This window comes from Tetrao urogallus (genome assembly GCF_951394365.1).
Source record: "Tetrao urogallus genome assembly, chromosome: 9".
Classification (NCBI taxonomy): Eukaryota; Metazoa; Chordata; class Aves; order Galliformes; family Phasianidae; genus Tetrao; species Tetrao urogallus.
The window spans coordinates 2,163,222-2,188,522 of record NC_136822.1 but is presented as its reverse complement, the minus strand read 5'-3'; the positions used below and the strand labels follow the sequence as shown (position 1 = coordinate 2,188,522).

The 25,301-nt window shown below is 43.9% G+C and overlaps 1 protein-coding gene across 1 annotated transcript in view; it reads left to right on the top strand.

Annotated features, from left to right (window-relative positions):
* The window catches only part of MYO7B (myosin VIIB), a gene marked incomplete at both ends in the record, with an annotated part of 43,829 nt that extends 22,236 nt beyond the window's left edge, over positions 1 to 21,593 (top strand). The window contains 25 exons of the mRNA XM_079539486.1: positions 187 to 351; positions 622 to 702; positions 1,131 to 1,258; positions 1,918 to 2,044; positions 3,026 to 3,145; positions 4,061 to 4,234; positions 5,185 to 5,412; positions 5,819 to 5,986; positions 6,544 to 6,661; positions 6,757 to 6,883; positions 7,365 to 7,534; positions 8,152 to 8,333; positions 9,337 to 9,464; positions 9,994 to 10,147; positions 10,631 to 10,788; positions 12,743 to 12,898; positions 15,175 to 15,280; positions 15,394 to 15,507; positions 16,381 to 16,468; positions 17,612 to 17,718; positions 18,090 to 18,275; positions 18,919 to 19,035; positions 19,793 to 19,876; positions 20,545 to 20,664; positions 21,510 to 21,593. Coding sequence (XP_079395612.1) covers positions 187 to 351; positions 622 to 702; positions 1,131 to 1,258; positions 1,918 to 2,044; positions 3,026 to 3,145; positions 4,061 to 4,234; positions 5,185 to 5,412; positions 5,819 to 5,986; positions 6,544 to 6,661; positions 6,757 to 6,883; positions 7,365 to 7,534; positions 8,152 to 8,333; positions 9,337 to 9,464; positions 9,994 to 10,147; positions 10,631 to 10,788; positions 12,743 to 12,898; positions 15,175 to 15,280; positions 15,394 to 15,507; positions 16,381 to 16,468; positions 17,612 to 17,718; positions 18,090 to 18,275; positions 18,919 to 19,035; positions 19,793 to 19,876; positions 20,545 to 20,664; positions 21,510 to 21,593 — 3,390 coding nt within the window. The remainder of the gene's footprint in view (positions 1 to 186; positions 352 to 621; positions 703 to 1,130; positions 1,259 to 1,917; positions 2,045 to 3,025; positions 3,146 to 4,060; positions 4,235 to 5,184; positions 5,413 to 5,818; positions 5,987 to 6,543; positions 6,662 to 6,756; positions 6,884 to 7,364; positions 7,535 to 8,151; positions 8,334 to 9,336; positions 9,465 to 9,993; positions 10,148 to 10,630; positions 10,789 to 12,742; positions 12,899 to 15,174; positions 15,281 to 15,393; positions 15,508 to 16,380; positions 16,469 to 17,611; positions 17,719 to 18,089; positions 18,276 to 18,918; positions 19,036 to 19,792; positions 19,877 to 20,544; positions 20,665 to 21,509) is intronic.
* Positions 21,594 to 25,301: the final 3,708 nt, after the last annotated feature.

The window sequence follows — 25,301 nt, the reverse complement described above, 5'->3', positions numbered from 1 at the left end:
GAGCTGCACCCTCTTGCTGAGAGTGTTGTGAATGTTGCTCATGTGATTGGACAAGAAAGTAAATTTCAGGTGTGAACAGCAGGAGGATACAGGGATTAACAGCCTGAACTGGGTTAAAGAAGGAAGAAATAGTGTGAGGCATTTTGTGCACTTGGCAGGGTCTGACTGTGCCTCCTGTCTCTTCAGGCTTCTCTAGTTGTGTGGGTTATCATCCTGAGGTTCATGGGGGACCTACCAGAGCCAACAATGTTTGCCAAGAACGCCACCAAGAGCAGTTCTGTGATGACACAGATATATGACACACTTGGCAGGAAAAATCAAGTCCAGTTCAAGAATGACAGCCCAGATATGGTGAGATGATCAAGCTATGCTTGTATTTTCATATACTTTCCCTGGTTTCTATGCTGTTCTACTGAGACAGAAAAGCTGAAGAACCTTTGCATGCTGCTGTACTTGAAATAGCAGAATTGCAAAAGGATGCAGGGTCAGTCCCAGGAGGACAACACAGCTCCTTCTGGCCAGAGAGGGCAAAACAAAAACATCTCCATTTGTCTATCTTTCCTTTCTCCATGAATAGTTCTTGCTGTGCATAATTTCCTATATTTGCAATATTTGTTGTAGAGAGAAAGCAAAAAGGATAACAAGATTTCCAAGAGCATCTCTTCCCTGAAGCTGAAACGGTCCTCCAAGTTGACAGGGAAGGTAAGAACTAGCAATAAATGGCCCTTCAGTCTCTTTGCCTGGAGCTTCATCCAATGTGCACTGATGCTCATTCTCTGGCAGATTCACTTCAACCCTCACTGCTGGAGAGGGTGAACAGTTTATGACTGTGAATTGTTGATATTACAGAACAGTTTACCCAGAGCCCTGAGTAGACTGAACCACCGTGTGCTTAGGGCTGTACAGAACGTACCAAAATGTTTTCCTAGCCAGTAATAATAGTGCAGTAACACTGTATTTTAGGAGTTAGACTGTGTGGGGAGTAAGATCTGTTCCTAACTGCCATTGCTCTCAGCGGGAACAGTTTTAGCCAGAATGACTGAGAAGGAATGTCTCTTATTTCCATCACAGCTGCCTGGTAAGAGGGAAGGTTTCTAGAGCACTCAAGAGCTCTGACTGGTTTCTTTCAGGTGACAGACCAGCTGAAAAGTGGAGAAGAGGGTTTCCAGGAGGACAGCTCAATCTCTGAGAGACCCATGTCCAACCTAGAAAAAGTGCACTTCATCATTGGCAATGCAATTCTGCGCCCTGCCATCAGGTAAGAAACTTGCACTTCCTTTCTAGGATGAAGCACTCATTACGTCAAGGAAATCCCCCTTCCTAAATCCGTGGGGCACTTTTCTAGTGCTGGAAATGTCCTTTTTTATCTCTGAAGATTCCCAACTGAAAGTCCAAACCAAACACTATAGCTGAGACCATAAGCCAAATACCACTTACATCTGAGGCCTCTCTCCATTGTTTCCTCAGTGTCCTAAAAGTATGAAATGAAGCAGGATGCCCCCCCTCCTCCTTATCCCCAAACCACACATGCACTGACAGACAGGAGCCATGAGACACAAGCCACATACTGTGGACAGCTTAGAGCCAGCTTCACACAAGGGAGACAGCAGTGCTATCTGGCATCTGGATGAAGCAGGAACTGTTGTCCCCACCCAGCTCCCTGGCTTGTCACAGCAGGAATTCCAGCGCAGGAACTGAACTTGAACTGGTTGAGTAACCAGGAGCAGAGGACAATAGGCTTACACTGAGCCTTTTCCTACCAACAATAACAGCCAGTTATTTCCAACTGTACACTACAGGTGGTATCCTAGTTATTGTAGCTAAATCTAGCTCAGATCTACTTCTTTCTATCGAGCTTGCAATGGAAATGTCTATTTCTACCATCATTATCTTTTGCTTCCATGTGTTTTATTACAGAGATGAGATTTATTGCCAGATTTGCAAACAACTCACTGAAAACAGCAGCAGGAGCAGCTATGCTCGAGGCTGGATACTTCTGTCACTTTGCCTTGGTTGTTTCCCCCCTTCAGACACATTTGTGAAGGTACGTTATTCACCTTTCCTATAGCAGCGCAAATGCCTCAGCTGACCTGGTTTCTTTTGTTTTGCAATGTTTTGACACAAATAGCCACGTAAAACATCTGTCTGCCATAGCAACTGCTGCTATGATTCAGTAGGAAGGGTCTCATCTCATATGTTTATCTTGTAATTTAAAGAAATGATCACTGTACTCACATTATTTTTCATGACTTGCTGTGCAAGTTAGATACTGCAGTTGATACAGCTCTTATTTGAGATCTTTAAGAATCTAGCAGATGTTATCCTCTCCACTTCTGCTTTCCATCATTTTAAACCCATCTTTATTTACAAAACTAGTAATTAAGTATACTCAGAAGTCCAGTGTAAAATAACCCCACATATTTTATCAGTTCTTACCTTGTATCTCCAAGCCCCATAAAACTAAATAGATTTGGATTTGAGCTCCTTAATATATATTTTTAATACCTTAATTTCTAAATTTAGATGGATAAATCCACCTCACCACAGAAAAACAAACAGTGGAACCAAATTGACATAAGCCCCATAAGCATACAGAGTCCATAGATATCTTTATTTATTCAGTACCCTTGCTCAACTGATAAATGCTCAAACCAAACACGCTGCCAGGTGGACACAGCTTGCAACAAACCAGACACAAATCAAAGACGTATTTCAACACCAGTCTTTCACCAAAGTGTGAGCCGTGCAGAATTCATGGAACACTTGACTTCCTCCAGTTCCCTTTTTCTAAATCAATACCTTCAGGAATATTCTTAATCATAAAAATAACCAGGTGACTGACCCATGATTGCACTAAGTACAGATCAAATATGTAAATATAAGTCACACCATCCAAGATATTGAAGCCATACAAACTCTAAAAGCTCAGTTTCTCCAGTCTTTCTTTTCCAAAGATCATTCTAAGCCAAAAAAGGTTTCTAGTGTTTTATGTTCCCTAATTCATCCTTTTGCTCTGTGCATACAGTACCTACTGAATTTCATCCACAATGGACCCTCAGGCTATGCACCATATTGTGCTGAACGTCTAAGACGTACCTATGTCAATGGAGCAAGGACTGAACCTCCAAGCTGGCTGGAACTTCAGGTAACTTTTCTTTTTGCTAAATTATATTGATCTGGGTCATTTTATGCTAGACTGCATTTACTGACCTATGCTAACAGATCTTTCTAAGTCCAATCATGGACACATGGGGTTTGAAGACAGCTTTGTTAGTCTGCGCAGCTTCTTAGAAATGGCTCTTCTGGCTGTTCCATTAACCTAAACCCCATGGAAGACATAAGTAAGAGCTGCAGCTGTCATTTGCACACACTCAGGAGCTCCAGACCATAACAATTTACTATGGGAAACTCTGCCCACCATTTTTGGAAGGAACTGAGCAGGGCGTATGCTTTTGGAATGGGGAGAGGAAGTGTGAATGATAGCTAGGGTTACATTGCCCTGCCCCTTACATAGGGTTACAATGCCCTGCCTTACTACTGGGAATTGGAACTCATGTATGCTCACATATTTATTTAAATTATCACATTCTTTATTTAAATATAAATAAACTCACATATATTATTTAAATATACATACTCACATATGTAAATGAAGATCTCAGTTCTATTCCTTCCTAAATCTGGGTGACCCCATTGCCTACCGTGCATCCTCCTGGGCAAAAGACTTGCTGCAGTCCATCTCTCTGCTGCTGCACAAGAGCCTACACCCAAAAGTCAACATGCTAAAAAGGCCTCAGGAAGAATCTGTCAGTTCAGTCTGAGTCCTGACTCGATCAGCTCCCCTGAGCTGTGGGGAGTTGGAAACTGGATTCCAGTGCTGCTCCAGGGACATCACTTATACTTAGGACTTGCTATAAGAAACTGTGAGCTTTGGAGGTTCACTGTGTTGACTAGGGTGAACGCACAGGGTATGGAACTCCTAAATGTAAATGCCTTCTTTGGTTTTTAAGAAAATAAGGTTTGCCCACAATTGTTTCTCTCATTTACCTCTGGCTTGCAGGCAACAAAGCAGAAGAAACCCATTATATTTAATGTCACCCTGATGAATGGCCAGAGCATCACTGTCCCTGCAGACTCTGCTTCCATTGCCAAAGAGATCTGTCAGTTCATAGCAGATAAAACCAAACTGAAGGATATCTTTGGTTTTTCACTCTACATTGCTGTGTTTGATAAGGTAAGGCGTAGAAAAGTAGAACTGAAGCTGTCTTCTCTTTCTGTAGAGTTACTGCTGTGAGGACTACCTCTGATTCCTGGACATACCCCTGTTCTTGTCCCAGAGTTTGAATCAAATCAGTTCTGAACACCAGCTGAATCCCAGGGCAGCGCAGTACTGTTCCTGCCCTGTACTGGGATCCCACCCCTGCTGACCATGCATGCAGCCCTCAGAGCTGATGCAGTAGGGTGAAACTAGGAGGTCTCACACGATAGAGTGCCTGCTCAAAGATGGACTTCCCACCTGCACTGCTGAACACAACTTTCTTGTCCTGTGTCACAGTACTGCTGATGCAGTCCCTGCCACATGGCACATACACTGAAAGCTGTGGTTTTTGCCAGTGCTGCTATTATGAGCTCATGTGCTGGCATTTTAGCCTTTTTATTTTAAACAGTAATACTGGAGAACAGATGTACACAAGGGGGTGACATCTTGACATCTCACTGAGGCTCCATTTTCAAAAAAAATAATAATAATAGTTCAGACATCATGGCTCTAGGCAACCTGATCCAGCTGTGGTGTCCCTGTTCATTGCAGTGGAGTTGGACTACATGGTCTTCAGATGTCCCTTCCAATTCTCAGGCTTCTACAATTCTCTGATCATTTTAGTTTAAAATACAGCAAGATTTGCATGGGGGATCCTTAAGGGGATATACAAGGGATGAGCAAAAGTACAAGGACACAACCAGCAGACTGCAAATGTCGCAGCAATGCATTTTTGTCTTCCAACTAATTTTCCCCACTAGCACCCCTACACATAAGAATACACATAATTACCAAAGTGCAACTTCCACATCCTTCTACCCACCTTTTCAGATACTTATATTTTTGTATTGAGGGCATTAGCTTTGCTGTCCTCCACTCAGATGCAATGCAGGCACGGCAGTAAATGCAGCGTCCCTTTGTTCCAGGTGTGGTCACTGGGAGGAGGACGGGATCATGTCCTGGATGCCATCTCTCAGTGTGAGCAGCTGGTGAAGGAGCGGGGCACACATGAACGCCACGCACCCTGGAGACTTTACTTTCGGAAGGAAATTTTCACCCCGTGGCACAACTCCCAGGAGGATCCCGTCAGCACTGATCTCATTTACCACCAGGTCATTCGTGGGATCCGGTTTGGAGAATACCGTTGTGAGAAGGTGTGTCTCCTTATCCTCCTCTAGAGAGAGCAAACTGAATGAACATTTCCTGTGCATTTAAAAAGCAAGAGGATGAACAAAGTTTCTAGCAGCTGTGCACAACTCTTCCTTTCTATGGACAATTGCAGTCCAGGTGATTGTGCCAGCTGTTGCATGGCCAACTGTAATAATTCCTTGCCTGCAACATTCAGTTCACATGACAGCAGGAGGCATGTTTCAGAGGGGCAGTTTGGGTCCTTTTTAAATATCTTTGCTAATAATCTCTTTGATGCTTTGATCCCTTATGCTGGGTGGCTGTCAAGAGTTATCCAGAAAAAAATGGAGAAAATTGCCTTCAGGCTTGAACAAGGTTAGCTGGGCTTTGTGACATCTTTCTAGCCCTCTTTTAATGGCTTAATTGTTTCAGGAGGAGGATTTGGTGGAGATAGGTGCCAAGTACTGTTACATCCAGTTTGGAGATACTATCCACAATGAGCTTGTGCAGAAAGTGCTCCATGACTGCATCCCAGTGAAACAGCTGAAGTCCAAGCCCCTGGAAAAGTGGGTGAGCCTTATCACCTATGCACATGCTAAGGTAAGAGATTTGTCTGGCACTGCTGGGGAACCACACTCAATCACCAGCTTCTGCTTCCTTTGCCATTTCCATTTATGAATTGTCCATTGAGGGAAAGAAAAAACACCTCAGATTGCATATTCCAAATAGGAGTGGGAGCGAGGAGAACCTTTCCACTCACTCTTCTATACAGGGCTCAACAATGAGCCGGAATGAATGACGTATATTTAAATGTCTGAATAAAGTCTCTTTTAATGGAGTCAAGATGGGCATGGGATGAAATACCATTTTAGTCTGGAAATAGCACCTGAATAATTGTTACAGCACCCAAAATGTGCTAGATTCTGATAAGTCAATGGAGATTTGAGGGAAATCTGGAATCCACATGCCTACAGGCAGCTTTAGCTGCATGAAGCTCTGTGTCTGGAGGCTTCCCAGTGTGAATTTCCTCAGGCACTGCTGACATCACTTACAGCAGGGGGCTGCAGGGAACCTCCTGGAGCAGACCTGCTCTCGATTCTCTCTAGATCATGCAAATCAGAACTCGCTGAGAAAAAACTGGTGATCTTTTTCTGCAGGCCCCATACACACAGGACCGGCTCTCCCGTCAGGCTGTGAAGGAACAACTTGTAGATTTTGCTCGCTTCCAGTGGCCTTTGCTTTTCTCCAGATTCTTTGAAGTCACAAAGTTTTCAGGTAATGCCCTGAGCCTAAGAGACATGGACAGATGTAAGTTCAATACAGGAAGATGTCAGCATGGATAAGGAGGTGTTATTTTTCTGCATTTTCAGGTCCCAGCTTGCCCAAGAACCACTTTATTCTTGCTGTAAATTGGAAGGGTATCTGCTTCTTGGATGAGTCAGAAAAGCGGCTCCTTGAGCTGACCTTCCCAGAGATAACAGGCATCCATACAAACAGGTGAGTGCCCCAGAAAGGCAAGATCTGAAGGCCCTGTTCGTATTCAGAATGGGGTTCCATGTAAGAGGGTGGTATATTTTCTCTGCCATCCCCCTAAGTGTTTCATCTGAACCTGGAATGGTGGGTCTGAGAAACAAGAGGGACGTGTTCCAAGCAGCCTAGAAAGGAAATGATGAAATGGCTGAATCTTCCCAATCAGTGGAGGGAAAGATGACACTGCTCAGCTGGAATAGTGTAAGGAACTAAATGAGATTTTACTATTGCTCAGTTGTTCCATAAGAAGGGTGTTTTCTTGTTTAGAGTGAAGTATTTTTGTACAAAACATTGTAGAGCCCAGAGAACCTAAACCACTTCAGTCCTTTAGAGCCATAAATTTCTAAAATAAATTAGGATCCATGGGGTTGTCTACCACCTCGGCTGTGATTGCAGATAGCTCAATGTTTTTCAGATGCTCTCTAACAAACTACTTGATAATACATAGGGCAGTGAAATCGTTTGGACAGAGTTGCACTCTCATCACCCTTCGTGCCGAAGAGTTTGTCCTGACATCTGTGAACAGCATTGTCATTGCTGAGCTGGTGGTGATGTTCCTGGAGGGGCTAAAGAAGAGATCACGATTTGCTGTGGCAATGCATGAGAAAAAATCCCAAGGTGAGTCCTAGAACTGTCCTACAGGATAAGGAAGAAATCTTGAGAGGACTCACAGCACTAGTTTAAAAAGAGCTTAAAGAGAAGTGGGAGAAGTTCAGCCAAGTGTTGCTTTGCTCCAGGAATAACATACAGCGGTCAGCAGAGTAATGCAGAGCATAAGGCAGTGTGATTCAAATCATTTGCTTACAAATTAGCTTACTTTCTATTTGCCTATTTTGTTTAGACCTTGCAGTGGCCAACTCAGTGGCCAACTGCAGTGGCCAACTCAGCCTGCCTGCTTACTGTAGGAAGCTGGAGCTGGGCTCCCTGGAAATACTTCCCAGAAAAATTTCTTTCCATGCTTTACTGCCAGCTCTAGACACAAATTCTGCAACCATTTCATTCAAATGGAGTTCTACTGTTGCCCTCACTGAAATCAAAAATCAGGCCAGCATAGGAAATGTAACTGATTTCTCTGAAGTGTTCCTGGAGGATTAGCTGTATTTACACAAACCACTTACTGTTGCTAATTGAATTCAGGACTTCAAAATACAGTTCTCTTGTCTTTCTTGTTGAAACGTCTTTGCATGTTATTGGTCTGTCAAGCCTGAACAGTACTCCCTTATTCTGTATTCCAGAAGACCCTGCCATCCTGTCCTTCAAGAAGGGAGACTTGCTAATCTTGACCGAGGACAAAAGGCTAGATGCAAACTCTGGCTGGATCTATGCCCAGAATGACAGGACAGGCAAAACAGGGAATGTATTTCTGGAGGAGATGTACATCATTCCTTCTCTCACAAAGCCCTCCAGTCAAGTACTGGTAAGAAAAGCTGTACGATCTCTTTGAAGAGACTGGAAGATAAGTAATGGTTAACTGTGATTAAACTTATAAGTGGAAATTAATTGCTCCTCCAAAGTCAGACAAGTTCTATGTCTCCCACTGATGCAAAAGCATTTCTTTCTGCCCTGTCTGAACTGTCTGAAAACAAAACTAAACCTAGCCCAAACTAGGAGGAGGCTGCAGCTTTACAAAGCAATGACTTTCAAAATAATGATCTGTTTGCTATCAGGGAGTTCAGTACCTGGAACTGATAGCAATTGATCATAGGTGTGAAGTTGAATTTTCCTGCATAAAAGCAGTGTTTTTTATAGAATCATAGACTCAGAATGGCCTGGGTTGCAAAGGAGCACAGTGCTCATCCAGTTCCAACCTCCTGCTGTGTGCAGGTCACCAACCAGCAGCCCAGGCTGCCCAGAGCCACATCCAGCCTGGCCTTGAATGCCTGCAGGGATGGGGCATCCACAGCCTCCTTGGGCAACCTGTGCCAGTGCCTCACCATCCTCTGGCTGAAAAACTTCCTCCTCATATCCAACCTAAACCTCCCTGTCTCCGTTTAACACCATTCCCCTTGTCCTATCACTGTCCATCCTCGTAAACAGATTTTTCTGCAGAGCATAACAGGGTGCTTTAAAAGAACAAGTGCTTTGAGAGAGTGAACACAAGATTTCCCACTGATAACTGCTAATATTTTTTTTCTTCAGTTTTGGAGACAGTATATTGGGTATTGTGCTAACATGAAGCTCAATAAGTGGGCAAAAAAAACCCACTGCAGGTACAGTTTGAACACGTTGTGCTGTAGATAATCACACATCTTGGTGGCCACTGCTGTTAGGTCTACGAAGTCAGTTTGTGAGTCTCTCACGCCCTGCAGCACAGAGTGCATCTCTTAGTGTGCACCACCTGCATGCAGATGCTGAGTAACACTGGACAGCTGTGCAGGGGCCTGTCCACTTGACATCTGTACATGGCTGTGTCCTTCCAGAGTTTGCTGATGATGTCTCCAGACCAGAGGAGGACAGCATCGCAGAACTCCTACATAGAGGAGCCTGATGAAGAGGATCTCAAAGTGAAGCCTTACACACTGGAGGAGTTCTCCTATGAATACTTCAGGTGAAGCTCCCTGTGCAGTGCGAGCATGAGGAAAGTTCTAGGTGTTAAGGATCACTGAAGATCGATTAGAAAGGAATCCTTTTCTGACTGGGTTTCTTTTTGTTCCCTGTAACAAAGTGTAACTTTGGACGTGCAGAGATTCTGGCACGTCACCTCCTTCTACCTTTTGTCTGCAGAAACGCAATGTGACGGGCAGATGAATTCTAGCTGGAACTTATCTTTATTTCCAGCAGGCTCTGTGCTTACCTCCCACCCACTCTTCAGCATTTACCAGCTGGCACTTAACATACAACATCTAAGACATCAGAATTTGAGAAAATTTAGCCTTCCAAACTTCTCTCCTTTTTGCAAGCATTCTCCTTTCTGGATTGTAAAGAAGCTGCATTTTCCCATTTTTGCTGTCTTGTATTATCAAAGAAGATCACTGTCTTGAGAAGGAATATGCTTGGGAAAGACACGAGTCTTTTTTATAACATTCGTAGCAATACGATCTGATACTTTTGTATTGCCTGCCCTTGTCTTCTTTCAGAACTCCTGAGAAGGAATCCATCAGCAAAGCTGTTCTCCAGAAATCTCGTGGGCACAGTCAGCTGTGGGCACACTCTAAGGATCCCTTAAAACAGCCTTTGCTGAAGGCAGCATGCACAGACCCTGAAGTTCGGGACGTGGCTTGTCAGGCCTTCATTGATATCCTTTTACTTTTCCCATTGGGACCTGAGAATTCTTGGGGGAAAGAAGAGCTTCTTCCATGGAACGCCTCCACTGAGATAATCCCACATCCACAATACTGGGGGCACACTTATAAGCAGAGGAGGAGGAGTGGGGGGTTTAAGAGCTCTGCGTCACTTAGCGTTGTTTCCCTTCTCTCACAGAAGAGTCCTGTTCCCTCCCAGTGCTCCACAACATGTGATGACCCACTTAACTGGGAACACAGCTGCAGGAGAGTGTGAGATTTATTACATATGCCCAGAACAGTTAATGCAGCTGAAGTCATAGACAAGCAGCAACTGCTATACAGGGAAAGGGAAGGAGCAGAGAATCAGTTCCAGACCTTCATCTTAATATTTCCCCCTCAGACTCCAACAGAGCGCTTTAACACGTTAGAATCCAACTGATACCTCCCGTTTACCTTTCAGATTGTCCTGCTTTTGTCCTTAACAGCACAGTCACCCATCATGAAGTTCATGGGGGACTACCCATCAAAGCAGACACACTCCTCTGTGGAAGTCACTGACCAGATATTTGTGGCAGCTATCAAGGAAGAGGTCCTGCGGGATGAAATTTACTGTCAGATCATGAAGCAACTAACTGAAAACAGGAACAGGTACTCACCCAGGGATAAAACCCTGCTTCTGGGGACCCGTGTTCCCCAGAACACTGAGGGGGGAGGGTGCACACGTGCTGGCCTGACACTTTCCCTTACAGTGCGAGGTGAGAAAGATCGCAAGGCAGCCTGGTGAGAAAATGCATCATTGCAGAGTTCTTGGGTGCTTTCAGTGGCTGTTCTCCCAGTCCCGTGTTCGTTTTCAGCTTCCCAACAGCAGCGTTTCCATCCTACAAACATGTAGTTCACTGTAGATGATGGGTGTTCAACCTTTTGGCTTGCCTGGGCTGCACTGTGTGAAGAGGATTTGTCTTGGGCTGATATTTTGGTTGTTGCTGAGTGATGGGTGCACACATAAGGCCAGGCCAGGCTGCTGTGCAGGGAAGAGGTACTGCCACGATGGCAGAGGGGCAGGGCTAATTATTAGCTGCCATAGGTTGGACGTGCCTGCAATCTAGATCTTTTACCACCAGTAAATCCTTCTGAACAGCTGTATCAATAGGCTCACACTACTGGCTTGCATTGGTTACAGAGGCTCCTGTGCATGGATAAGTCTCTGAAACAGGCCAGTTTTGCTTCCTCACCTAGGAAAAGGTAATTTGACCTAATTCCTTGGTTTTTGAATTGCAAAAAGATGCTTAAAACACTAATAAAATGATTTTAATTGTTAACAAAACAGTTTGCCAATTCCTGGCTGCCATGTACCACTGCAAAAGTTTGAGATGGAGCTTCTCTATCTTCTTACTCTTGCACAAATGTTAAACTTAGCAGAACCTTTACTCTGTGTTTAACCATTAGATGGTAAATTTCCTTGCATGCAGTAAATCTTACAAGCTTAATGCATAGTCTGTAACCATTGTGCCAGTGCCATTCCTGCTGTACTCTATTAACTTGGGCTTGTGAGTCATTCAGTGTTCTGAGGGGGATCACTGATGTGGAAAAAACAGTGCTTGAAAGGTGGCTATTTCCATATATTTTCATTAGAACAGCCGCAGCAACAAATCTTTCATCCTTCCCAGGCTACTGCCCTGTGGACCACATCCTGCTCCCACACAGACACAAACACCACTGAGCTGGAGAATATAGAAGGATTTAAGTAGTGTTTCTATCTACAAAAGCAGAAAAATAAATGGGAATAAAGAAGCCAGGACCTCTTTACTCAGCAGCATCGTGGTGCCTGTTCAGAGGTAGACCTGCCAGCTTCTCAGGTGGAACGGCTCCACACTGCTCAGTGTTTAGGAGCAATTCCTGGGACACAGCTGAACATGTTACACTCCTGGCTGTGAAAGCAGAGTGACTGACCACCTGCTGGCTGCACAGCCCTTCTTGCTGATGAGAGTGAGATACCACAAGAGCTTCAGCTGGGAGATTTCACAGGTGCAGAGACAGCAGGAATCAGAATGGCTTAGGGTAGAAGGGACCTTAAAAGATAAGAGTTCCAACCCCCCTGCCATGGGCAGGAACTAGTGTTTATGTGAGTAGTAAGTACCTCGTTACCCAATGTCATCTGCTTGCTCTTTTTTTTGCAGAGCAGGAACATGAGTAAGGGAAAGTAAACTGCAAGTAAAATGCTTGTGTTCTGAGCAAAGCTGGCCACCAGACAAACAGACACAGCTGATGGAGCCCAATCCAAGTTACTATGGCTTTCCAAAAGGATGATAGCAAGGTCACTGCTGCCAAGATGACTGTAAAACTGGAGCTTATATTTTATTCATGAGATTTACAACTGTCACGATATTTATCAGCCAAGATTTAGCATTATCTTCACATACGGCTGTGGTTACTGCACAGAAAATGGCTGTCAGCTCCTGTGTGAAAGCTCTGTTGATTTGCAGCTCTCTGCTGAATGCCACAAAGTACCGTGATAGGGCTGTGTCTCTACCCTATAGCTGCTTTGTGGTCAAAGGAAGAATTATGTGTGGCAGCAGCAGAACTATTTGCTTTGTGCTCACAGGTACAGCGTGACCAAGGGCTGGCAGCTCTTGTGGCTCTGCACCGGCCTGTTCCCCCCCAGCAAGTCACTGCTGAAACATGCCCAGAAGTTCATAGAGACACGTCAGAAAGAGCCACTGGCCCTGGAGTGCAAGCGGAGGATTCAGACAGTGATGAGGTAAACAGTCTGTGATACATGCATCCCCAAGCGCTCAAACATCATCTGTCAGGTGCTGGAAAACCACAGGGACTAAAATGTTGATACTCTTGCTTCCATTTCTCTTCTTAAACCTTTTTATTTAAAATGATTGTTACTTTTAATTCTCTTACGGATTCAGAACCACTAAGAGAGGTCTGAGTCACAGTTTCACTCTTTCATTTTAAGAAGTTGAGTATCACATACAATCACTTCATTCCTATAGCTGGGCTATGTCAAACACTACAAGGCATGGGGTGAAATGAAACCCAGAGGAATCGCTGATGAGGTCCTGACCTTGCTTTCCTTTGGTGACATGGCATGTCCTTATCCCCACCACGTGTCTGAGGATTAGTCTTGATTTCTGTTGAACCTCAGCATACTCTGAGCATGTTACTCGCAGTGAGAAACACCACTGAAGTCACTGAGATCTGCTGAGTGCTGATGTTTTCTGTGAAGCAAGGCAGACCCATGCTCAGAAGGAGCATTAACACAGTTTCTAGTCTTTAAGGATACCCAGATGAGCAAAGCCCTGATTCTTCCATGGTTGTTCACCCCAGGGCACTTCTCAGAGCACCAGACATCATCCTTGTCCTGTCTGTCCCCCTTGTCAATCTCAGCATAGAAAAGGCTGGCAACAAAAAAATGAGAGGAATTTGCTAACAGTGGCTGTGCCCATTGCAGGAGATGAGTCTTGTGCTGCCGGGGAAATGTCACTGCACACTGAACTTGCCTTTGAAGAGCATGAAAAAATGCACGGCGAGGAATGCTATTCATTGCTCTTTCCATGGAGAACACTGAAAATTTCTCACCCTCCTATATCATATGCTATTCATGCTCAAAGCCCAGCTAAGCTCTATAGAGTTTCTTTAGAGTGAAGAAAACAGTGAGGGGAAAACATAATGGACTACTTCAGAGCAGAGATCTCTTTGCAAAAATACCCCAAATCTGGAGTGTGGGGGAGGGAAAGATTAACAAAGACAAAATGCTGTTTTGTGAGAGCGTTTATTTCCAAAGATTAAGCTTGTACCCACTCAGGATTTCTCTGTGAGTAGCCTGCTGTCCTTAGGAAGTGGAGAGCAGGCAGCTTGAAGGACTGACCTACAATTGCATGGGGTGGAAGCCAGTTGAGCTCTCAGGTACACCTTTCCCTCCACAAAAAGCTTTACTGCTCCATCCCTACACTCCTGGCCAGGTAACCAGAGAGCATCCTGATGGGTGTTAAGCTGGCAATGAATTCTCAGCTGAGGCTACAATGGGAGGTGGCCCTGTGCCTCCAGCCCACACTTCCTTGGTCTCGGGTGCAGGAATACATCACAGAATTGCTAACATTGGAAAAGACCTTAAAGATCATCAAGTACAACTGCAAAATGATGACAGAGCAGGGCAGGCACATGCCCCTAACAGGGCCTGTGCAGCACCAGAGTACATACCATTCAACTTGGGATCACAGACTTTCCTTCTCCAAGTGGAACTGCTATTGTATTTAATGGAGAAAAGTGTTTTCACGTCTACATAACTAAAGCTAGGTGCCAGACTAAGGTCTCCTTTTGAAAGATGTGCTTCACCTGAGAGAAATCTGGCACATAAAAGCTACAGTGTGTAACATCTGCCAGCAGGCTGCTCTGTGCCACTGAGGATAGGAAAATACCAGCCCCAGAAATGTAGCAGTGTGCTACATTTGTCCTTACTTTGACCATACCAGTGTTTTTGCATGACTCATACTTAAGGTCCAGTTCCTCTGCTTTAAAGGGCAGCGCTATTCTGAGATATAATTTCAAAGAACTAGGGCTGTTCATGAGTCAGTGATTACCTGCCAGCTCCTATGTAAGCTGTAATGCTTCTTACAGCTGTCCACGCTTTTCTGAGCTGTAATATTCATTTTGAATCTCTATGCAAATCTTTCAGCTGATGCAAGAGTTAAAATAAAACGTAGTGCTCCTTGTGGCCGCCACCTTCACACTTCAGTAACAGTATGGAAAACTGGCTGAAGACACAGAAGGGTGATGGTACTGATTGGGAAGGTGCCTTATTCACACAGCCTCATTGCAGAGCAGGGCATTCAATATATGTGCTAATAATCCCCTGTTTCTTGCTGTTAGTAGAATGAATTTGCGTTGGGGTGAAGGTCCATCAGAGCTTCCCACAGCACTGAGTGTTTCACGTGGAATCTGTTGTTTGGATGAAATACTGCTGAACTCCTCAAAGATCAATTCTCTCACACTGATCTCTCTTACATTGCTGGTGGCATTTTGCAGGAGTGGCTCCAGGAAGTGGGCACCTCATCCTGTGGAGGTTGAGGCCATCTTACAGAACAACACTAAGATCTCACACAAGATTTGCTTCCCCAATGAAACAGAGCAGGTGAGAACTTCTTTTCTCAGCCAACACATATTCCTGCAGGAGCATATTTCAAGATATTCAGTGTTCTCACTTATTCCTTTCCTCTGTGTAACAAAAGTCTTGTTGTCTCATAGACATTTCATGTGGGAACAAACACCAAAAACCGGACTCTGTGTCAGAACATCGCTTCCAAGTTGCAGCTGAGCTCTTGGGAAGGTTTCAGCCTCTTTGTCAAGATTGCAGACAAGGTAACTTCTCAACTACGGTGGGGTTGCCAGACTGCCTCTCTTGCTTTCTTCCCATCCCACCTAAGCAACAATATTTGAAAACGGGCAACAAAGCAGGTCAATACTGCTGCTGTCTTTCTGAGGGGCTACAGCCTACACTCTGAGTCTTCTGAAGAAGCTGGAAGGACATGCAGAGTTTCTATCAGTCTGTTGGTACACAAGCAGCACTGAAAGCTGACAGAGGACAGAGGCTTTCTTGCTGCTCTGGTAGGATGGTAGCAAACTGCATGTTGCACGCTGCAGCCTGTTTGCCTCAGGAGATGTGCTGCATACCTACAGTACTCACTGGCATTAGGGAAAGCTGTGGTTGACCAGCACCAGTCACTGCTCTCTCTAGTTTCTCAAAACTTGCCTCGTATGAACTGAAGCTCAGTTTGGCTGCCTTGCTGAGATGACTCTTCTCTCTGGAACTGCATGAGGATTGTGACCAAGGCAAAAGCAGTACTGAATACAAGCAGAAGGAGCTTCTGATCTTCTGCTGTGGTCCTGAGAAACCCAAATATCTTACTCAATCTTACAACAGTGTTTTCCTAGGAGGTAACTAGGAATAAGGTAGGCATCTTCAGCTTGCTTTCAGTAAGGAAGTTAGAAAGAAAAAGCAACAGAGAATGAAATAACTTCCCACTCCATTTGAACTGGAAATTGTGTAAGCCCTCCTCCTTTTCCCTTTGTATCCCCTTGCCTTTGTCTTTCCTGCCATAATTGCGCTTTCTTGTTCTAGACAGGGAAAGCAAAAGCAAATTCAGCTTTGCATTTGGGTATGTTGGCACAGGTAGTATTTTCCGTGCTCTGCTAATCCCTCCTTTCTCCTCTTCATCACTTGGCTTCTTCCAGGTGATCAGTCAGAATGAAGCAGACTATTTCTTTGACTCACTGAGGCAGCTGACAGATTGGACCAAGAGGAACAAGCCAGTGAAAGATGGTAAGCAGACAGTCAGCATGACAAGAAGCAGCATGAGATACTGAGTGGAACTGGGAAAACAGCAAATAGGATTGATTCCATCTTACCACGTGTTGACAGGATCTGATTTTACCATTTTTATTTGTACATATGTGGTTTCTGCCTGCACCAGCAGTAAGACCCAGCGACCTCATGCAGCCGGCCACCAGCTGCTGGAAGTACCAGAATCTCTTTGTCTGGGGATCTCTGCAGGAATGTTAAAATTATACAAAATATTTGATTTGTTCCACCCAAGACACACATCTGGATGCACACAAGTTAGATAGATTGATCCTGTGTATAATCCAAGGCTCATGCAGTGCCAGACTGTGTATCGCCCAGCACACTGATATAGGTTCTTTACACTGTGCTGCTCTTTCTCCTTGGGTCACTAGAAAATTGTTCTCCAGATTACTCCCTGGTGATACCAGATCACAGGTTGCATTGCTAAGGGAACACTTAGCATAAACCAGTACAATACTAACAACAGCAACTCTTTTGACTTCATTATAACGTATAAGCTGACATCTTGAAATCTACAGCAAACTCAAACTCCACTCCAATTTCATATTACTTATGCTGCCTTTTGCTTATTTCAGGACAGTGAGGTTCAGCTTCCAGAAGCACTAAGTATCTAAGGCTTTCTAGCTTCCCTCTTCTCCTCACAGCTGTTGCAGCTGCCAGGATTTCTGAAAAATATAGCATAGAGATGTTAGTGCTCTAAAACACAATTAATTTCTGCAAAACAGCCACTGGGGAATGTACCTGAACAGAATTCAAGTGAGCTGAACATCAGCAGACAGCAGCCTGTCATCAGCAGCAAGACACAACAACTCACTGCTGGGGCCTTCAGCCTCACTCTCCATTGCTGAAGAGCCCAGTGCTGCTGCACTATGTGATTGGTGTCCAGGAACTGACAACTAGTCACAGTTCCTTGGTCATCTAAAACTGCCTTTTTTTTTTTTTTTTTTTTTTTTTGTGGGTTTATTTTATTGTGGATGTTTTTGTTTGTTATTTTGTTATTATTAAGAATGGAATTGTATTTCTAAAGAAACTCACAATCCAATTACAAAGGCAGAGCTCCACAGCGACGCAGGGGACACTAATAAGACATTGTTTCCTCAGGTGCTACTATGTCTGTAGCTTATGAAGTGTACTTCATGAGAAAGCTGTGGTTGAATGTAACTCCTGGGAAGGACCTGAAAGCTGACTGCATTTTTCATTACCACCAGGTAAGCTCCCTGAAGCACAAATATGACAGCAGTCAACCCAAGTCAAGAAATTCTGCAGACAAAGTAACCGTGCTGGAATGTTGCCCTCTCCCTCACCAACAGGGCAGCACAGCTGAGGCTCTGAAACAAACTAAGGTCACACAGTGCTTACACCTTAGCTGTACGGTTATGATAACAACACAGCTCCTTAATCCAGTCGTTCCTTGGAGGTACTCATCTTCCTCCATGACCTCCAGAAGGAGCCACAAGTTCTTGGGATGCCTTTGGACCGTGCCTGCTGACACTCTCACCCCAACCTCACAGGTTTAGCTTGACTAAGTCACTGTTTGCTTCAGCCCTTTCTGCCTGTATTCAGAGTTGGTCTCTTCCAGGAGCTGCCCAAGTACCTCAGAGGCTACCACAACTGTTCCAAAGATGAAGCTGTCCAGCTGGCAGGGCTGATTTATAAAGTGCGCTTCAACAGCGACCGCACACAGCTGGCAACCATCCCCAAAATCCTGAAGGAGTTGGTGCCAGGCAATCTGCTTCGAGTGACCTCACCAGATGAGTGGAAGAAGGTATGAAAACCAGCACTGCTTCCATTAATCATACTAATCCCACAGAGCTTTAGGAGAGAACTACATCGAGCCTTTTTTGATGTGAGACTTCGGAAGCAGTATACAATGATGCTATTGAACACTATTATGCCTCTTAAAGTTCAGATTTTGCATCATCTCCACCAAACCTCTGAAAGAGGCCTGGATGGCCTCTGCTCTTCAGAAACAAAAAATCAGAACTTGCTAAACAGTTCAAAGGTTGGCAGCAAATCAGTGACCTTGCACTACTACTTCTCATGGCAAAAGGCTCTTTCATTCACAGAAAGGCAAGAAAGATTCAGCAGGTACTTCAAATACAGCTGGAGGGTCCACCTCAGAAAATGTGATCTGTGTCTATTGGGAACAGTAGTGTTCTGAGTCTTGTTTCATCCCCTGTTGCCCCTCTGCCCTGGAATCTGCTCCCTTGAGCTCACAGACTTCCCAACACAAGTAAGATACACGGGGGAGGTTTGGCCCCACGGGATGGTAGGCTGCTTTCATTGTCACAGCGCTCACAGGAGTGAGCTGGCTGACGGTGTGAGTCTCTCTCTAGTGCTAATGCTGGACAATGGAAACCTACCTATCTCCAACTGACTAGGCTGTGTATCCCTTTTTTCCCACACAGAGCATTACTGCAGCATACACCAAGCATGAAGGAAAAACTGTGGATGAGGCCAAGATTGCCTTCTTGAAAATCATATACCGGTGGCCAACGTTTGGATCAGCCTTCTTTGAGGTGAAGGTAGGTGCAAAGGCCTGGATGTCTGGCTTTGGTAGCAGACCAGCACTAGGGGATGTGGACATAATTCCCTACTATGTGATAATACATTAGTTAACTGGCTTCCCATCATGCCCTAAGGAAAACACAATGTCTTGACAGCAGGGAGATGAGTTCTTCATCCCAGTTCCTGGTTCCTGGAAGGGACAAAACTGCCAAACACAGGAGTACACTGCAAATAAGTGATGCTGCTACATTCACCTTTGAGGATCAGTTGTAAAACATAGCAGTAACACACAGATAGTATTAAAACCAGCTGTAATACCTAATATTATGACTATGTAGCAGGTGGGGGGCTTTTCTTTTAGTTACAGGATTACTGTGCTGTCACTGTTCTCCACAACAGAATGCTGCTATCTCTGGAGACTCTCTCCTCAGAGCAGAACTGTACTAAACATCATTCAGAGTGGGTACCCACAGGGAACTTTCTCTCCTTGTTGCTTGTAATTTCTGCCCACTAAGTTCTTACCAACAACCTATTCTGCAGCCAACCACTAAACCCACTGTCAGTCTGGGAAATAACAAACCCGATTCTGCTTTATGCAGCAGTGAGTAAGTCATTGATGTTTAGCCAAAAACTCATCCTCAGAAACAGTTTCATAATTCTTCATAATGAAGAGCTTTAGGTTCCATTATTTATTTGGTAAAGAGAACAAGAAGCACTTGATAGTGCTTCACAGATGCATCACAGCTGATAATTTTTTCACCTTCTCTGTTCTAGCAAACCTCTGAGCCAAATTTCCCAGAGATTGTGCTGATTGCAATCAACAAGCAAGGAGTCTTACTGATACATCAGAAGACAAAGGTAACAGTTGTTTCTCAAGCATCTAAGCAACTGAGCCTCCTAAATCAGAGACAGCAATAGCATCTTCTCTCTCAGTGCTAGAGAGGTTGGGATCCCTTTGCTTATTTTCAATGCAAAACTAAAGGAAATGTTATAGCCTCAGATCACTCCTTTGCAGTTTCTGCACTGAAAAGGGATCAGTGTGGGGCACCTCTGAAAACAGAAGCAGCAATCACGATGGACTTGGATCACGGATGGGCAGTGCACAGGGAGCCTGCCTCAGACAAATGCTTTGCAGGAAATGCATACTGTCCAAAAGCTCATGCCACATGACAGTGCTCACCAGCCCTCCAACCTAGCAAAAGTCTGGTCTCACCAATTTCTTAGGCAAAAACAGCTTCTATGTATTACTATTTGCTTTTAATAAGAGAAGAATCATCCAGTGAGTTTTAGATTATTGTAAATGTGATGGCAGTGTGTTGAAGAAGTAAGAGGAGGTCTCAGTGTGATTGAGACTGCTCAGTGTATACATCAGACTGGATGTAAGGCCTACCTTGATCCACTGTATTTATAAAAGAAACAGGAAACGAAAAGACAGCTCTTTCTCTTCAGGTTTTTGTATGTGAGAGCCTATTTTCATTTGAGCAGTGCTGAATAGTTCAGTCAAATCAATTTGTTTCTCCTCACAGGAAATTTTAACAGTTTACCCCTTTAATAAAATCTCCAATTGGAGCAGTGGGAGCACATTCTTTCACATGACAATAGGGAACCTGGTACGAGGAAGCCGGATCTTATGTGAGACATCTCTGGTAAGAAGAGTTTGTTCACTTACCAACAAAAAGCTCCTCATTTTTCCTTCGTGTCCAGACCAGCTACAAACAGGATGCCAAAACAGGATGCCAGACCACTAAAACCAGTGCAGATAACCCGTTCACTGTTATGCCAATACAGCTGCAGTTTAGAACCAATTTAGTGCTCTGTAACGCCATCTGATGCAAAGAAGCAAGCTACAGAAACAAGGAAAAAAGGTCACTTCCCAAATTCTTCCCATACATAAAAATTGTACCTGAGATAGAAAAGATTGCATTTAGGCGCAGAACTGCATCAGAATGTTTTCATCTTGCTTGGTTTGATCCACTGTGCAGTAATGCCATCTTGTAAGATTTTGCTTCTAAATGAATGGTACAATCCTCTTTTAGGATTGATTTCAGACGGCTGAGACTGAGAGAAGCATCACTGTACTGATATTTATAGGTAAAACTGTAAAGAAAACCCTCAAAACTCTTAGGGTTTAACTTCTCTCAGAGAAGCTTGGATTCCCAGGTATAAGATCACAGAACCACAAGGGTTGGGTGGGACCCCTGGACGCAGCCTCCCAATGTCTAGACAAGACTGTAGCTACAGAATAAATTCTGGGTTTGAATTACAAGGATATGACAGTGCCAGCAGAGCTGTGCTCTGTAAACTTTTGTCAATCTATGAAAGGAAGAGCAGAGGGAAAAATAGAGAAATGGTTATAAAAGCAGCAGCAGCTGTTGGAAGAGACATCATCCCTTCAGGAAAACATCTAAGAAGGAAAAACAAGGAGAAAATAATAATTATTTTTGCTTCTTGGGCTGCTTGAGAGACTTAAGACTTCTTTCTTTTCCAACAGGGTTACAAAATGGATGACCTGCTGACATCCTATGTACACCTGCTGATGAATGCAGTTAACAAGCAAAAGAGCCTCCCAGCTTGAAAGCAAAAATAGAAGCCACGACCTGCATTGGTGCCAAAGTACCCATCATTTCATCTCCCAGAAGAAAAATGATTTAAAAATATTAATCTAGCTGATCAGTTTTCTGATCACACACTAAATGAACTGTGCTGCTGAAATACTAACACGAGTTCAAGTGAGCTCGTGCTTTCAGATATCTTCATCTCATCTTTCCTAGGTGTAATAACAGAACTCCACTCAGATTTTGAAGTTTGAGGAAGTGTGGCTGTTTTTAATCTAATAAGAGAGGAACACCCAAACCCTAATACAGGAGCCTCTCCTGGTACTCAGGATCTCCTCTATTCTTAAAGAGAGACACATTAACGGGGTTCTTTTGGAAAGAAAACCCTGCCTTGTTTCCTAAGCTTTTACCAAATGCATAATGTGCAGCAGAGGTAATATTTTTTCTTCCTAGTGGAAATTCTGGAAGTGCAGAAATGCCCTTTAGTAGTAGGATAATGGGACACCTGGAAAGGTAAGAGGAAGGTTTTCATCCTTTTATCACTAGGTTATGTACAGAAATTGCAGTAGACTATGAGAGCTAGTTACTGTCACAATATAAATGTCACTCCTGTGTGATGCTAAGTTCGTGGGCTGGCCACTGGTTTATCACTGCCTTCGCTAAATTAAATGGTTTTCTTCCTTCCATGATTCACAAAACACTCAGAAACTAACAGCTGCTTCCTACTAGACAGCTTGTAGGCAGCCTGAACAAACTCTGACATGGGTTTGGATCGTGGGCCCATTACTCAGTTGCTCCTATTTCTAGCTACAGATGTGTGCTGTTCAGTGCAATCTGAACTGAAAAAGTCAGTCTAACAGACATCTGTTGAAAAAAGATTTCTGCTCTGTAGAAATGTCCTCAGCTTGGAGTTATGTAGACACTCATTCACAAGACAAGAACGATAGCAAAGATCTTCAGCTATGAAAGCTATTTCCTGTTTTAGGCATTGAGTTTGATTCGGTGCTTGTCCATGTCACTGACCTCTGTCAACACACAACTTGGGGCTGTCAGGAAGCAGAGCATGTGTGCCCTGTGGTGGCAGTGAGCCCAGATGCTTGCTCCACTAGAGAACAAGGACTGCTTCCCCAGCGACAGGCTCTCACAGTGAAACAGGACATGTCTTAAAGCACTGCACCAAGCTCCTCGAGTCTCGACCCAGCAGTGCTGAAGAAGCAGCTCTGCTGGATCTCTCACCAATGTGCCAATGTGTGCACAACGGTTCCCTTGTTCCCTCAGCTGTGTGTGTGTGCAGCTCAAACTCCAGTGGGAATTCTGTACATGCGTGGCAGGGAAGAGCCCCCCTCTCTTTGTGCATGTAAATGAGTGCCACACTTGTTAGAATAGCTGATGGTTTTGCAAGCAATTAGATGTTCTGCTGTCACGTCCATTGCTGGCAATGGAAACTTTTGAGACTAAAGACTTTGGAGTTGTTTTGTCCTCCCATGTGTGATCTAACTGACTGTAAGTGAGAAGCATTCAATACTTTACCTGTGAAAAAAAAGAAATTTTGCATCCAAAATGTATCATTTCTGGTTTTTACATAAACACTGCAGAAAATCAACCACAGTGCCTCTTCCAACATGAAAAGTGTGTATTTGTTCCAGATGCACGTAACTTAAACCCACCACACACCCACTACAATCACAGCATCCCAGCTGCTTTTCATAGACAAGCCCAGTTGTATGGCAGAGCCTCTGCACATCCTCATCAACCAACACAACAGAAGCAACACAACCAAAACAGCAATTCAAGACAGCAGTGGATCAGACCTGGGCAGTCCTCAGAGCTCCTCAGGATGCACAATGCCCCATTGCTCAGCAATGCAAATGTAAGTTTTCTGTATACAAATTCTTTTTTTTTTTTTTTGGTGTGCAAAGATTTAAAATGTAGCAGTACAATTAACTTTATTACAGGAATACAAACAGGTACAATATTACAATAACAATATTACAATACTTCAACCCACAGTCACATGTCAGGTTAGCACCAGCAACGTGTGATAAAATGAGAGCTCTGCACTGTGCAGAGTCCACACCTATCATCAAAGCCTGAACCATGACTAATTGCTGCTAATTCTTTCATCCAACTTCTACTGTCCTCAGCACTTAATAGTGCTTTACAGACTACTGCAACTGCACTTATTAGCTCTGTGCAATCTGTTCCTTCACCATCTGATCACCTGTCAGTCACACCATCTGATACAAAGCTCACATCTAGGAACTCTCTGTCCAGGAGGTTGAATGTTTGCTAACACTGCACAGATTGGTGTAAAAATAAAGGTCAGGATGCAAACTCAAGAGAGCAGGTTATAAAGAAAGACAGCAGGTGATTAATACGCCCTTTTAATACAAACAAGCTTCACATACTGTGGTTTCTAAAAGCATAAATATTTTCAAGTGCAGTCAGTGAATATTAGTGATTGTAATTCTGTATGTATAAATAGGAATGTAAACTAGAAATGCATGTAATTACATGAGCTGTTAGTTAGTGTAGGCTTCTGAGCCAAATTCAACCTTGGTATAAATCTCTGCTCTCCAGAGGTTTGATACTTAGGATGAATTTGGCCATTTATCTGATTGCAGCAATGGAAAAAAAGCAGGCAGCTTATTTCTGACCAGGACCTTGGCTTCATGAGAGGCACTAAGGGCAACTCTGAATTCAGTCTGCATTATCTTCTACTTAAAGATTTTTAGAAGTGGACCCAAAGAGGTAGAGGGAAGATGCATCTGTTCAAACTACTCCTAATGACCTTTCTTTCCTTCAGTTCCACTGCCTCACCAAAGGTACGTGAGTAACATTCACCACTACACATCTGTCCATCGTAGGCTAAGAAAAGCAGTCTGAACATTTCACAATTTAAGAGCTGCTAAGAGATCACCACTCTCAGTTCTTCACAGAAAACAGGGACTATGATGGTTTTTTCACTCCTTTTGGGCAATGCTCTGAGGACAGAATGCAAACTGAACACCTTAACAAAGAGGATGATACTGGCTGCTCTTGGATTACTAAAGCCTACTAGGTCTGCTTGATTTCTAGCATGAGACAAAGTGAAAGCACAGACTCTCTATTTGCAGGAATAAATAATTCCATCTGCTTCTATATGCCTGAATTTTCCATTGCTGAACTTGAGAGTGGCCACAGAAAGAGTATTTCCTATTGCCTGCTAGCTGCATACTCTTTGTTTTCACTAGTAGGTACACAGCTTGGTGTTCCCCAGCACCTTCCCAGAAGCTCAGTACACAGCTGTTCACACTTGGCATGAGGTGTGGTTTGTGACTAAGATGACAGGAACAGACCTGCATGCTTTATGCTGAGATCAGTCTGCGTAACGTATCTAAATCAATGTTTCTGTGCTTCATTCTGTGAACCAGCCAAAGAATAGGAAAAATCTCTGCAGTGCCCACATCCTACTGCACTAAAAGACGTGCTGCTCTTTGGGTCCTTAACTAAAAGACCTCTACGTCTTTTAGTGAGAGAACAGGGACAAGGCACGTGTTCTCCTAAAGCAGTGACAAAAGCCACAGCTAGTGTAATCCACAGTGCACACTGGTCAGAAGGCCATGGGAGAGTTCTGCCACCTGATTAAAGCCCATCCCCTCATCACTGTAGGGTGGATAAGGACTATCCCAGTTAAAATCGTATGGAAACTTATGACTAAAATAAAGCAGAGCAGCTGGTGGAAAATC